This window comes from Haliaeetus albicilla, chromosome 2, assembly GCF_947461875.1.
Source record: "Haliaeetus albicilla chromosome 2, bHalAlb1.1, whole genome shotgun sequence".
Taxonomy (NCBI): Eukaryota; Metazoa; Chordata; class Aves; order Accipitriformes; family Accipitridae; genus Haliaeetus; species Haliaeetus albicilla.
In genome coordinates this window covers 17,834,553-17,849,246 of record NC_091484.1, presented here as the reverse complement: position 1 = coordinate 17,849,246, position 14,694 = coordinate 17,834,553, and the positions used below count along the sequence as shown (strand labels likewise).

Genomic DNA, 14,694 nt, shown 5'->3' with positions numbered 1-14,694 from the left:
ATGGAGGAGTGTCAGCAAATTGTGGTGATGGGAGATGCCCGCGTGCTGTGACCGTACTGCTCGTTCTCAAAGGCAAATGCTTGCTGTTGCTGGGCGCTGTAGGGCAGTGACCCATGAACGCTCGTCTGTTTTTTAATAGTTCCTAAATCTCTGTCTGCAGCAGTGGAGACCGAAGAGAGGTCAGTGTGTTTTCGGATTCAGGGTAGCCAACAGAAGAACAGCACAGGCCTCCCTTACCAATAGGCTGTTGCAAGCAAATCTGACACTGGTCTCGGAGGGGCTTGTTTTTGTCTTCCTCCACCGAGCCTGTTAGACACCTCTGCAAGGCGAGATGATGAATCGCGATCAGTTTGCTCTGTTGATACCCGCGCCTGCAGGGGAGGTGTGGATGTTCCCTTCTTTGCAGTCAGGTAGCAGGTCTACTGAGGATGCTTCTGTGGTGGCTCTTCAGTCCTTGATGCCCCCCCCCCCGATTGGAATAGTTCTTAAAGGAGACCCGGTGATGACGGTTGTGTACCCTCCCCTCTCTGAAAGGCTTGTACAGTGACAGCTGTTGCGTTAAAGGGTAAAGACGTTTGGCAGTAAATAAACCCCCTTGCATTCCAGCTTATCCTCAGATGTCAGAGGGGCTGGGTGTGGCTAGGTCTAATTTCTGAGTGATGTCCAATTCAATGCTGTAAGTCTGGTCGTGTTCAATATATTGAACTATCATGATGACGGACGCACTAATAGCGTACTGCACTTTCAGTTTCGCCATGTTCAACAAACTAAAACTGCCAGACCTAAGGAGTGTGGTCGCGTTTAACAAACTATCGCAGCTAGATTTATGAGCAGCGCAGTTTTTTAAACAACAGGAGTACAGATTCTTTTGAATTGCCGGTGATAAATACACTGTCTGCAAAGCGTGTGCAAATAATAATACAAGTGCATTGAATTATGGAAGAAAAGAGCTCTAAAGACTTCTAAGTTTCCCAGGAAAGCACTCACTACAGCCGAGTGTCCGAATCTCACCCAGTAGGCATCCCTTTTGGGGAGAAGAGAGGTTCAGCCTGTCGACTGATCCCAGAAGTCAGCGATATCCTCCTGACTTGTCCACGATAGTATCTTCCCTAATAGTTCCCTTCTCTTAAGGCCTTTTATACTATTTTCTTACTAGGTGGAGCTTGAGGGACTCTAGTCATACATACCTTTACTATGATTGGTGTAAAATCTTCTCGCTTTACTTTTAAAGGTGCATGCTAAAAAAAATTCAGAGCACATGCTCAGTGAGGGGTGGTCGCACATTGGAGGCGGGTAACTTTGGGGATGGAGGTGTTTTTTGGTATTATAATGAGATTATAATGAACAAAGTTCACCCAAAGGACATGATGTTGCGTGTCAGTACCCCAGAATGGGGCACTTATGATATAAATCAGAAGTAGGGCAGTAGGTCGCTAGAACCCTCATTAGTTCACCTTCTTGCTTCAGTGGAGTCAATGCAGGGACCTACCGTTCTTGTTCCTATCTTGTTCCCTGTCCCTGCGATGATATCCCAGAGCCTGGCCGCGGTGTCTCCACTCCCCTCCACCCTCCGCGTTGCTCCTCTTCGGGTCAGCATACCAGCTCCCTTGGTGTTGCTGACATCTAAGGTTGTGGGTTATGTGGCTTAGGGAATTATTATGGAACAGATTCCTTGCATATCCACTGCATTCCACTCTGGAGGTTTACCTTCCCCTAAGAGGGGTGGGGGAACGTATCGATATATCACTTCCAGTAATCATTCCACGACAGCAGACTAAAATGGCATTTCTTTTTGTCTTTGTGTGTTTAGCTTTATGACAGCTACTTAATGGGTGAACATAGCCGTCTACTCAGCCTATGGCGTCAGGTAGTAACCTTCCGCCGTCATTTCCTGGAAATGAAGACTGCCACTGACCGGTGAGTAGAAGTGAAGGCTAGATCTCATTGCAGAAAAAACACAGCTTCCCTTCACAGCTGCTTTTTGAGCCTTGATGTTACGTTAGCTGTGGCTAAAGATACGATTTCTCCTTTGGTAGTCTGAAGCGATGCCGTTAAGCAGGCTTTGGGCTATTTTCAGAATCATTTTGTTTGATGCTGGTTTTCAGAGAAAACTGAGGGGCTTGGGCTATAAGCAATGCAGAGGCCCTGAACAGGTGACTTGGCTATGGTGATGTTTGGGCATATTAACACAGACACAGGCATATGTGGACGAGTTGGGAGAGACTCACCAAAGCTATGCGTGCAGCATGTAGAGCAGTCCCTTTAACAGAGTGATTAAAATCTGCCTTAAATCTCACTGGCTATCTTTTCCCCTTGCTCCTAATGGAAAGATCATTCATGAATATATGTATTTTTTTTTCTTCTCATTTCCAGCTTACATTTATTCTGGTCAGTTTGTATCTGCTTATTCTTTTACCAACATTGTTGAGAGAAAGAATAGCTTCTCTCCCCTGTTACTGTGTTTATCCAATTTATTTTGCTTAGTTTGATCCCTCCTTTTATGATTGTTTTCTTGTTCTTGGGCTCTCTGAGGTTCCTTTCTCACAGTTGCCTTCTACACAAACAAAAATAGTGTAGCCGTAATAGTACATTCTTCTGGTGTCAGCATGCAATTTCAAACTCTGGGTTACTGTCAGCCATCTATCTTACTTGATTATAAGCCTTCCTTAATGTGTAGAGTATGCCTGACCTACTATTTAATTCTTGTGTTATTTGTGCGTTTTTGTTAGAACATTCTAGGCTTATTCTTACGTTCTTACCTTATTCTTACCTTCCTGAAATGTTTATTAGGTAGATATTGTCATGAGCCTGTTAGCAGTCCACATGTTGATAATAATAGGTTGCTTGAGGCTGATCCCCTAGGTATAAAAGCTGGGTACCTTGGTAAAATTCCTTACATCTGTTAATGATAGTTAGAGTATGTAATAAGGTAGAGCAGGAGCAACAATTAATAAGAGTAATGAGAGGTCCTTGAAGCCTTCTGGACGTGCCATATATTTCCTCTTATCTCTGAGGAAAAAACAGACTCATTCCTCAACTATCCTGTAGACTTACTGCTCAACTGTCAAGATGCGTCCTGATCCCAAAGCATCAGATGAATGATTCTCCCCCAACGAAGATGTCATCTTTCCTGCTAGCTTTTACTGTTGCACAATTACATGCTTCAGAAGTGAGTCAGCTGGTAAAGATGGTGGTGCGAACATTAGGTCTTTCTTGATTCTTCTTCAGAGATTTGTCAGAGCTGAAGGCAGAGCAAATGAGGCTTTCTGGATCTATACTTGTAAACTGCTCCCGTCTAAACTCTGGCGTACAGCTCTGGCAGTCCTTCACCCTGGGTAAACCTGTCCTGAAGGATCAGGCACAGCAGCAAGCGGGACAGAAAATAAACCAGAAGGCTCAGGAAGTGATGTGCTTACCAGTCAAGGGGGACCTGGAGAAGAAAGAGCTTCAAGACAGGTAATGTGTTTTAAACCTTGCTATTACCAACATTATCTTTTGTGGCTGCTGCTTGGATTCATAAGTGGGCTGTGTTCACATTTAAAACGCACTGATTCTGCACAGCCCTGTTGCTGTCCCTAGTCAAACTGTTGCCTTCAACAGAAAGGACAGAAAAAAACATCTGACTGACAGAAGCTCTTCTGAGTAAGACAAGACTGGAAAAGAGATTGCGTATTACAGTGTTTTTGCTCTTAACTGATTCTTGGTGAGAAATGGAGACCAGTATAAAGAGAGCTCCGTCTCTTGTACAACCCTGTTGCTACCCAGGGCTGTGCTAGAGTTGGTACGAATTTGCCCAGGGCCATCATAAGCAACATAGCACCTCTGTACTGGCAATTCCTTGCAAGACTGAGTGCAGAAGGCCTTTGGGGAAAGAAGGACCATTTTGCAACATCAAGCCTATTAACCTGTAGAGGTGAATGCTGCCTTTGCTGTATTTTCTGGATTGAACTTTTTCTGCTATGCTTCTGCGAGCTGCTTAGCCCTTTAACAGGTGATGGTGTGCAGGGCTTTTGGAATGGCACATGGACCTTTTCTTCTCAGGGTGCGGGAGCTCTCAGCCTTGCTTGTACAGTCTCAGAAGCAGAACGAGGAGAAGGAGAAGACCATGAAAACACTTAACGACACTGTGGAGATTCTAGTATGTTTTACCTTTATCTGGGAGATAGCCCAGTGTTTGCTCTCCAGCCTTAGCACAAAGAGGTGTGGCTTCCTCAAGAGAAAGAGTGGTAAAGATGCTAACTGTCTGGGAACGTCATCAGGCACATTGCCAAAACATTCCTTGTGTGTTTGGCACATGTGGAGTCAGTCCAGGTGCAGGCAGTGGTAGCAGAGCTGCAGACAATCCAGGTGTCTTCCTTAGGGGGGTTGCACCAATGCTATTCTGCCTGGGACTTGAAGTCTCTGGGGGTCAAAGTTCTTTGGAGTTGACAGCTTCATAGCAGTCTGTAAAAACTAGCTGTTGGTCTTTCTCTTCTTAGTGTTAGCAAAGAAGAAATTGAACAGATATGGGAAGGAATATACTGGATTCACCAGGGCTGAGGCTTATCGGCATGACAGTGCTACTGAGGATAGGAATGCTACAGAGGGGAGCAGATCTTCCCTGCCCACCCTTTCTTTATTCTGTTCTCAGGAAGCAAGTCGGTTAGAGAAAGAATATGAAGCTTCATTGACTAAAAGTGCCAAAGAAGAGAATCGTTCCCTCCAAAAGCTGATAAAAGATATAACTGAGGTGAGTGTACAGAGTTGGGACCACATCCCTGTAAATGTGATTTAAAAGTACTTGAGGAAGGCAACAGACTATCCCAGGGTATAGATGTGTATGTTGTGTAGTGTCTATGTTAACTGCGACTGGCTGTTTAATTTTTATACCACTTTTCTGACGTAAAACCTGTTACAACTTCTGAGCTGGCTGTCCTGTGACACTTCAGCTGAGTCACAAGAAGTTTCAGTACCTTTGCCTTCACCGTCCCACTTAGGTCTCTCTTGGACTGGGCTTTCTGAGTTGGCTACTTGACATTTGTATTCCCGTGTTTCTTGGAGGCTTCCCCCACCCTCCTTGAGCAATGACTCTCTTGTTCTTCAGATTTTTATAAAAGGTCACTGACTCAATCGATGCAGTTGCCAGCTCTGCTCCTTCACTCTACATTCACTGACCATTTTCTCCCCAGAATTGCAACTGGTCTAACTGTTCAGGGGTAACTTTAACTTAGTCCTAAACTTCACTGTATGGAGGGGGTTTTAATCATCAGATCTCTTACACAGCCTATCACAAAGTCAGTTATTTCCCCTTGCGTTGTCATTTTTATCCCCGTGTGCTACCACTCAGAGTAATTATAAACATTAGCTTTTTTGTTGCTGTTTTCCAGTATTCATCAGCTTCCTTCTTCCCTGGGCAGCGTTAATGTTTCCTTTCATTGCTATTTCCAGTGTTGATCTGGTGCTCGTGTATGTGGCTCTAAGCAGTTGAAGGAGACCAAAATCTTTCCTGAGAGCTTCAAGAAACTGAGTGTTCAGGCAGCCTCCAGTCACTTCACACTTGTTTCTTCTTGTTTATAGTAGTTGTACTCAGAAACCCCCGGAGTACTTGTGGCCACAGGGACAAAACTTCCTTGTTGACCGAAGAAATTAGAGAATTGAGTTTTTAATGACTCTAGGGTGAAGTGGGAGGAAAAAGGAGAACTAGATAAAGAAAACCAAGTAGAATGAGCAAAGAGTAACAGCTTGATGTGGGCTTTCAGGTGGTGTTAGGTGACAGTGACAGCATGGTCAGCATTATCTGCACTGACAGTTCCCAGCACGCAGAGTCTAGCACCATCCTCTCTTGTCTGAGCTCCGTTGATGCAGAGCATGCCTTTGTATTGGTTCAGGAAGCACTGGCAAGGAGGCGAGGAGCAACGCAGGTGAGGGTTTCTGCTTGTCTTCACCACTGGCCACAGGCTCAGCTGCTAATGCCTCGCTTAGCTTGAAACCTTTCCATTTACTTAGCCAGTTTAGCCAGTTTCTTTCTAGCCTTCCCTCTCTTGGTACTGTATTGCCTTGCCAGTCTCGCCAGCTCTGTGTTCTACTGCTTTTCTCTCCTTGATCTCCACTCCCTCATCACACACAGCTTTTGCCTTCAGGTGAGCTGTCTCTCTGCTTGCTTCTTCTTCCAGCTATCTGGTGCCATCTTCCCTGCTCCTTATTGCTTGTTTGTGCTCCTTCCCTGCCCATTCCTTGCAGGCCCTAAAAGAAGAGCTTTCTGCCAGGCAGGACTCTATCAGTTTCCTGCTGCACCAGCACAGACAGCAGGAAGAGAAGTGCAGGAACCTGCAGCAAAGGCTTGAGCAACTGGAGGAGGAATGCAAGTCATCCAGCAGCCACCGGCAGCACCTCCAGTCTCTGGTAGAAGCACTCAGAAGGTAAGTGTTTTGTCCTCCTCCTGTGTTCTAGAAGCAATCTTGCTTCCAGTTCTGGGAGTTCAGCAGTGTTACTGGGCAAAGAACTCGCCTGCCCTACCACGGGTATGCCTCTCTTTGGCACTTTAGCATCCTCCTGTCACTGCTTTCTATGCTCTACTGTAAATCCTCAGGCTGTCTTGCAGTTTCAGAGTGATGTTGGAAGACAAGACGCCTCCCTCTCAACATGCTGCTTGTCTGAAGTCTGTTCTTTGCATGCCCTTTCCTAGCCACTGCTTCTCACTGAATGAAGGCAAATCCTGCCTTTCTTTCTCTTTCCCTCTTCAGTTACATTGCAAGGGGAAGAGCAAGTTCTTCCTTACCGTGCTCCCCACAACTCTATCCTGGAATGATGAAAATGGGATCCGTGACTCTTCAGGCCTCTTCCTTCTTCTAACTGAGCTTTGTCTCTGCAGTGACTGTGCAAACCTTGAGAAAACCAGGGAAGAGCTACGGCAACAGCTTGAATTAACGGAGCAAGAAGCCTCGCGTCTGCGTCAAAGTAACACTGAACTGCAGCTGAAGGAAGATTCAGCCCAGGGGGAAAAGGTGGAGCAGCAAGAGATGATGGAGAGAGCATGTCGTGACCGGGAGCTCCTGTGAGCGTTAAAGCCTTCTCTGTGCAGGGGTGGGCATTGCTGGACTTTAGGAGGCCCATGGTAAAGGAATGAATTTTCTCATGCCCATCATTTGTGGCATAGAAAGGGAAGGAAGCACATCGGCAGGTCTGGCTACCTACTGAAATATAGCATAGCTGCCTCCTTGTACTTTCTTTATGACCCTTGAAAAAAATCACTCCAAACCTGACCAGAGTAGTTGATGACAGGCATAAGATGAAACAGGAGAGGTTCAGACTGGATTTAAGGAGAACAAAGAAATGGAACCATGAAGGCAATCATGCGGCAGAACAGGTTGCTCAGAGAGGTGCTGCAGATTCCACCCCTGGAAATTGGGAAGACCCAACTGGATAGAGCCTTGAGCAACCTGGACTGATCCCATAGCTGACCCCAGCTGCTTTGAGCTGAAGATTGGGCTAGAGGCCTTCTGGGGTCCCTGCCAGCCTGAATCATCCTGTGATCCTGTGATTATTGGATTGGAGATTCATACACATCTCCTCCCCAGATAGATTGCAGGCTCTTTCATCGTTTCACTGCTGAAGGCAAGTGTAATTGTGGGAATATTAATCCAGAGTTTAGAAGTCATGTTTTACCCAAAGAAGAACTTTGGAAAGGAGAGAGAGAACTAAGAGGCAGGAGGCTGTTGAGAGCACCTGAACTTTTTGGAAACTTCCTGTGATTTCTGGAAGCTTGTTTTACTTGCTCTATGACAAACGTTTCACCTGCAGCCATGACAAAGAGTGATGCAGCTCTAGTCAGGAAATTCCAGCATTCTTTAGGTGTAAATAGAAAGCTGTTGGAAATAATTCAAACTGCCATATCTGGGACATAGGATGTACTCTTGGTTTTGGAAATGAGAATGTTTTTACATTAAAAACCTGTTTGTCTTTCCCCTTCTCATAGACTGAAGGACTTAGCTGCACTTGAAGGAGAACACTCATTATTACAGAGCGAGTTGGTAGTCGCAAGAGAGATGCTGGAGGAATCGCACCTTCAGAGGGATCTGCTGAAGCAAGAGAAACACGAGCTTACCGTTGCACTGGAAAAGGTATGGTCACCTTATTCCGAGGCAGCACTTGTGGAAGAGGCAGTTGTGATAGCAAGACCACCACAGATGCTGTTTCTGGCAGTAGAAGACAGGGACAATGTTGTTGTCCTTCTTGGAAAATGGCGATCAGACCACAGAGGCTCTGCGGTGTCGTTAGTGCCCACGTGCTTGTTGGGAACGCTGAACTGGGAGTGTGTCAGAGACACAACAGGGGATCTGGAGTTGCTGCTTGAGGTCAGGGATTTTCCTGTCTTTGTTGTCATGTTGTTCTTTTGTCTCTTCAGGCAGAGCAGTCAGTAGCAGAGTTGACAGGGGCTCAGAACAAGCTGACTGCTGAAATAGCCGATCTACACGTTGCAGCAGCGAACATGAGCAGTATCAATGAAGCTCTTGCGTTGGATAAGGTGCAGCTGAACAAACTTGTGTTGCAGGTGAGCAGAGTTGTCAAAGATCTTGCCAGGTGTTTGTCTCCAGCTGCTGCTGCTGCTGCTGCTTCTCAGGCTTCTTGCCTTCGGACAGTATGACTGTCTGAATATGGAAACATTGCTCTTTTCTCTGTCCAAGCCAAAGCTCCTACAGAGTAAATCTTACTGTTATTTTATTTCCTCTGTGCTTCTGCAAGTGTAGCTGGAGCAAGAGTATGACGTTCTGTCAGGCAAAGTGGACGAGATGGAGAAAGCAAAGATCTCTGGCCAGGAGAAGCTGAACTTGTGTGAAAGAACAAATGAGGCGCTGAGCGCAGAGAAAGCCCACCTGGAGCAGCTGCTGAAGAAAGCAGAGGAGCAACAGGAGGGGCTGCAGGCAGAGCTGAGGATGCTGGCAGAGGAGAAGGCAGAAACCCAAGAGAAACTCATTGAGGTGAGACCAAAAACCTGGTGCTTTCTGGGTGGGCTTTTGGCTGCTTGGCTCAGTGAAGCTGTATCTGTTGGATTCTGCAGTGTTTTTTGTCAAGGAGACACTTGGTAGCGCTGGGGGTCAGGCGGCATTGTTTACTTCCTTCTGGAAGTGTGTTGATGGCTTGCAGAGCTGTTGTGCAATTCTCTGGGTCGTCCTCTGCTTCTACAGATTCCTTTAATCCACCTGTCTGTGTTGGCCTCTTTTTTGGCTTTTGATAAGCTGCAGAGAGGTGATTTGCCTTGCCCACGAATCTGCGTGAGGCTACTACTCTCACATGCGTCGAAAGAAGCAAACAGGGTAGCTCTTCACCCATTTTCTGAGGCCAAAAACCCCCGGGGCTGCATGTTTCTATTTATGCTTTTTGTTGTGAAGTCTGCAACTTTACAAGCTCTGCTTGTTGGGCCCTAGAGGGCGGGACAAAGCGGCGAGGCAGTGTCTGCTGTCTTGTACTGCTAAGAACGGGAATGACATCCTGCAATTGTTGAAACTGTATTTTAAGATACACGTGCAACATTGTGGTTGGAAACCTGCCTAGGGGAAAAGGACCTGGGAGCGACGGTCGACAGCTGGCTGAATATGAGCCAGCAGTGTGCCCAGGTGGCCCAGAAGGCCAGTAGCATCCTGGCTTGTATCAGAAATAGTGTGGCCAGCAGGACGAGGGAAGTGATTGTCCCCCTGTACTCGGCACTGGCAGCGTGGCACCTCAAATACTGTCTTCAGTTTTGGGCCCCTCACTAGAAGTAAGACATTGAGGTGACTAAGCATGTCCCAAGAAGAGCAATGAGGCTGGTGAAGGGTCTAGAGAACAAGTCTTATGAGGAGCGGCTGAGGAAACTGGGGTTGTTTAGCCTGGAGAAAAGGAGGCTGAGGGGAGACCTTATTGCTCTCTACAACTACCCAAAAGGAGGTTGTAGCAAGGTGGGTGTTGGTAACTTTTCCCGAGTAACAAGTGATAGGATGAGAGTCTACGGCCTCAGGTTGCACCAGGAGAGATATAGATTGGATATTTGAAAATATTTCTTCACTGAAAAGGTTATCAAGCATTGGAACAGGCTGTCCAGGGAAGTGGTTGAGTCAGCATCCTTGGAGGTGTTTAAAAGATGCATATATGTGGTGCTTAGGGACATGGTTTAGTGGTGAACTTGGCAGTGTTAGGTTTATGGTTGGACTCAATGATCTTAAAGGCCTTTTCCAACCTAAATGATTCTATGATTGTATGAATTATTAGAGTCTCTATAGGCTTTGAAGAAGATGAGAAATAGGTGATCATACAGGACTTCACTCTGGACTAATGGATTTTGGTACCCTGGAAAACAGTGTGGGAGAATCATGTCATTGGAGCAGACTAGGGAGTTTGTCATCATTTCAGTGTCAGTTTCAGAATGTACAATCTTAGGTCTTATGGCATAACTTTGAGAGGAGAATTGTTTGTTTCTGAAGGTCTGTTCCCTGTTAGACAGTCTTGGAGTTTTGGAGTATGTGGTATGATTGGCAAATACCCAGCAGAGGTGTTACACTGAAGAAAAAAGCTAAAAAATCATGGTTAATTTTCAAGCTTGAATACCAGCAAGGTGTATTAGACAACTTCTTTGTGTAAGACAAGTAAACAGTATTGTTGACACGAACTACTGTCCAAGTAGAGTCTACCATCTCTTTGGCCACACCAGCCGGACTTCCGTAAATCACTAAATGACACTGCTCACCACAAGGGCTGTTTCCCTGCCAAGGATCACCTCATTGCATCCAACTGCCGTACACACTGAAGTAGGTGTGTGGTGGTGTTCTGCGACAAGGTGACGCTTTGATGTTGGTTTTTCTTCTTCTAGAAGGAGAAACCATGTGTATTTCCACTTTGTTTGGCGAGCAAAGTTGCTCTTGCTCAACGGTTCCTGAAAATTCCCAGCACTGGAATAGATTCTGATAGAATTTTAGTTTGCAAGGTGGCAGTTGTGGAAGATGTGGTATTTTTGCGTGAAAAGATGTGGTCTGGGTGTGTACGTTTGTCCTGAAGGGGCCGTCTGGTCCCAGGCAACCCAGTAGGGCCTTACACATCGCTTTCAGGTTAACAGCCCTAGTGCCTTTTGGCAGCCCAGGGTGTTAGGGCGGCACGAAGCAGATGCTCTTAAACTTTCAGGCCAGAGTACCGGAGCTCTTTCTCCTCTAGCTGATTCAGAAGTGGCACTGGCTGGCTCTGCACAGAACTCCAGAGAAAGGACTCTAACTGTATTTTGTCCCGCTTTCAGGTTCACCGCCAGCAAGAGTCAGCTAGCAGTGGTCTGGAGCAGTTGCGGCAGGAGTCCTCTCGCCAAGGGCAGGCACTGGCCAAGGTGTCCAAGGAGAAGGAATTGCTGGTGCATGAGAAAGCTGCCTTAGAGGTGCGACTGGCAGCCACGGAGCGGGACAGACGAGGCCTTGCAGAGCAGCTGGCAGAGGCCAGGTAAAGGCAGGGGGGAGACCCTAGGCAGGAGATTATTTAATGTCTGTAATTATAGAGGTGATAACCATTACACGAGGATTCATTGCATCCTGTATGCTTTTCAGCTGGACAGAAAATGGAAGAATCTCGAGGAAAAAAAAAAAAAAAGTATACTGTGATTTGAATGTTATTTTTCTGACAGCTAAAGCTAACAAAGCTCTCCTGAGCCTTTGGCTCATGTTTACGTCCCCTTGCACGTTCCTGTGTGAAGTCCAGAGCAAGCCAGCTTGGCTCTGCACTGAGTAATAATTAAACCATGCAGATGTTTACTGAAACCCAAAGCTTCTCTCTGGTTTTGGTTTCTCGTTCTGCGCGTTTGAACTTGGATCGTTCCTTATCAAGTAGTTTGACAGGGGATCTTCAGAATTCAAGTCTATTACGTACGGACATTGCGAGTAGGACACTGCCATTTAGGGTGAAGCTAGAGGCTCGTGCTGAAAATCTTGAGGGCCTACTGTTTCTAGTCTAACTCTTGTTACCTGTGGTGCAGGACCTAGAGTTGGTTACACCAGCAGCAGGGAAGCCTCTTTTGAATGCTCGCCAGTCTGCGGGAATTGTTGCCCATCATTGATGTGTGGGTCCGGTACTCCCTACCACGTGCTGTTTTGAGATAGACATCATGGAGGAGTTTATGCAGGGCAGGAACAAGATTTTGTCCTTCTGCTGGATCAGGTTTCTAAGATCACGTGTGACAAGTTCTGCTTTTAAAAAAAAAAACCAACCCCAAACTACCCAACGTATGGAGATGTTTGTCCTCCTCTCAGGTCTTTTTTAGAAGACTCCTGACCTTGCAGAGCTGTACAAATGCGAGATTGTTTGTCACGCTTCTTGACTTTGACGCCTTACCACTCCAGAGTATGTTGTTAGCAAGGCTGATAAACACCATTTAGACTCAGTCTGTTTCTTGAGAGCTGCTGCTGCTTCTGAGCTCCAGCTCCTCTTAGTTGATCCAGCTGAATTATGTTCTGTCAATTATTGGGCTGCAGCAACTATTCTTGCCAGATGTTGTTCTCAAGAGCCTGTTGTTGTCGTCACAGTTTTGGACTCTTATCTTCTCTGTTCTGTTTTAGAGACTGACTTTGATTTATCCTTAAAATGGAGCATATTTACTTTGGACTGCCAGACATTGGCGTAGTCAGAAATATGTGCTTGTTCTCCTTCTTGAAGATACATCCTCCATCGTCCATCAAAGCAGTGAAATCCTACTGTTGTGGGTCTTAGTGTTGTACCACTCGGGTGCCCCTTTACCCTGAAGGATGTTATCCTGGTTGCACGCCTGTTCTAGTGAGGCAGTGCTGTGTATGGTAGGAACCTGGCACACAGGACGCCGTGTTAGATCAGGGAGGCAACTTCAGCTCCTGGTTGCAGAGTCCTGTGTGTCATACGCAGCAGCTGGTTGAAGTCTATGGATGTAACAATTTGCCTCCGCAGTACTACAACTTCCATTTTAAAGAGCGGCAAGCCATTTGGGCTACTGCCTGCTTAGTTAGCAACGCTTAGAGAAAAGTAGGAAGTTTTTCTCGTGAACTTCCAAGAGTTTAAACTGAAGGCTACCTGTCTCTCCTTTCAGGTAGTCCTTGTTCAGGTAAAATCTAGTTCAGATTTCTTACAAATGCTGCTTACAAGCATGAGCTTTTACTGTATCATCTGATGTATTGCTTTAGTCCCTTTGAAATATAGGGAGTCTGGAAGATCACCTCCCTGTATGTACACTACGAACAGCATCAAAAAGTCACGAGTCAGCCAGGGAGATGCTCTTACTCTGCGCCCCTGCAGAGCAACCTGGAAGTGACGATGAGCAAAGGGCTGTGAGCAGAGGCTGGGCTTTTGCTTGCTGGCACAGACTTTGTGAGCACAGCTACCCGTGCGTCATAGATCAGACAATAGCAATTTAAGATTTGGCGATGGAGATCAAACTCGGCTGGGCTTTCTGTGTTACGCTAGGTCATAAGTAAAGCCTGGGCATTCCCTCGGAGGGGCCTGCATTGCTCTTTTAAATGGCAGAAATATGCCTTCTGTGTACCAGTTTCCATGCAACCCATTTTCCGAACTGAGGGGTAGGGATCTTGAACCAGCTCCTACTGGACTAACTCCCTGTGGGCGTCAGGAGCAAGAAACTCATTTCTCTCCGTATTGGCGTCTTGTAGGGCCGGGAGGGAGACCCTGGAATCCAGCCTGTTTGAGGCTCAGCAGCGCTTATGTCAGCTGGAGATCGCCAGGAGTCAGCTTGAAATCCAACTTCAGACAGTCAGGCAGGCCAAGGAGGTGATACAAGGTGAGAGCCTCATGTGCTTTGTTTCTGGTGACCCCCCTGCCTAGGGAGGATGGTATAAAAATAGCTCTCCATCTGCAGTGCTTCTAAGGAGTGAAGGAGCTGGGGACAGATCCCTCCTACACTGAAATTCAAATGGCTTAAGGTTAGTGAAGTCAGAACTGCTGTTTGTGTAGGCCCTGAATCTTGCCATTTGTCACGTTTGCAGGGGAGGTGAAGTGCCTTCAATGTGAGCTGGAAGCAGAGAGATCTCTCATGAAGCAGGAACGGGAAAACATGGCGCAACAGCTCTTGCGGGCAGAAGAGCAGTATAACGATACCCTCAAACTTCGGGAAACGGATCACGAAGTGGAAATAAACAAGCTCCTGCAAGAGCTGGTAGGAAACAATATGCTTCTGAAGTCTTGAGGCAAGCTTTGTGGGCTGGCTTTAGAAGAATAATAGCCTGAGCGTGTGAAATGGCAGCAAGCGTCTGTCATAGGCCACGCGTTGCTAGGCCAGGCAGCAGAGCCAAGAGCTCGCACTTGAAAGCACGTGAAGACCTACAGGACTATGCCGGGACAGTAAATGCAAGCCACGGATTCCGTGTGGGCCTAAGACGAGTTGAGCAGAAGGTTGGGTGGTCCCCACCCAAGGCATGGCAGTAAAGGGGTAGGATCTTACCAGACTCCTGTCTACCATGAAGTAGACTCCTAACTTTCCTGCCAACTGCAGTCGTGGGAACTTTGTTCCTTTCTTTCTGTCCTTTCACGGTTGACAGAGGTGTTATCTTTGGGCTTAAAGCATACAGAACAGATGGAACAGCCCCTCGTTCCTGGGCTTGAACTTGAGTTCGTGGCCCATCTTGTGACTAGGGCATCGGGGTGCTGGCCTCTTTCTCACCCTGCAGTCCATCTGCATCTTTTCCTCGATGAGAATGGAGTTGAGCTTTGAAAATAGAGACTCTGAGA

At 46.6% G+C, this 14,694-nt stretch overlaps 1 protein-coding gene across 1 annotated transcript in view; it reads left to right on the top strand.

Moving 5' to 3' along the window:
- LOC104317397 (centrosome-associated protein CEP250-like) overlaps window positions 1-14,694 on the top strand; it is a 35,421-nt gene that overhangs the window by 2,792 nt on the left and 17,935 nt on the right. The window contains exons 5-17 of the mRNA XM_069808035.1: window positions 1,811-1,917; window positions 3,229-3,456; window positions 4,042-4,138; window positions 4,631-4,729; window positions 5,739-5,900; window positions 6,220-6,398; window positions 6,851-7,033; window positions 7,955-8,099; window positions 8,384-8,530; window positions 8,727-8,957; window positions 11,240-11,433; window positions 13,620-13,747; window positions 13,953-14,122. Of these exons, the coding sequence (XP_069664136.1) occupies window positions 1,811-1,917; window positions 3,229-3,456; window positions 4,042-4,138; window positions 4,631-4,729; window positions 5,739-5,900; window positions 6,220-6,398; window positions 6,851-7,033; window positions 7,955-8,099; window positions 8,384-8,530; window positions 8,727-8,957; window positions 11,240-11,433; window positions 13,620-13,747; window positions 13,953-14,122 (2,070 nt within the window). The remainder of the gene's footprint in view (window positions 1-1,810; window positions 1,918-3,228; window positions 3,457-4,041; window positions 4,139-4,630; window positions 4,730-5,738; window positions 5,901-6,219; window positions 6,399-6,850; window positions 7,034-7,954; window positions 8,100-8,383; window positions 8,531-8,726; window positions 8,958-11,239; window positions 11,434-13,619; window positions 13,748-13,952; window positions 14,123-14,694) is intronic.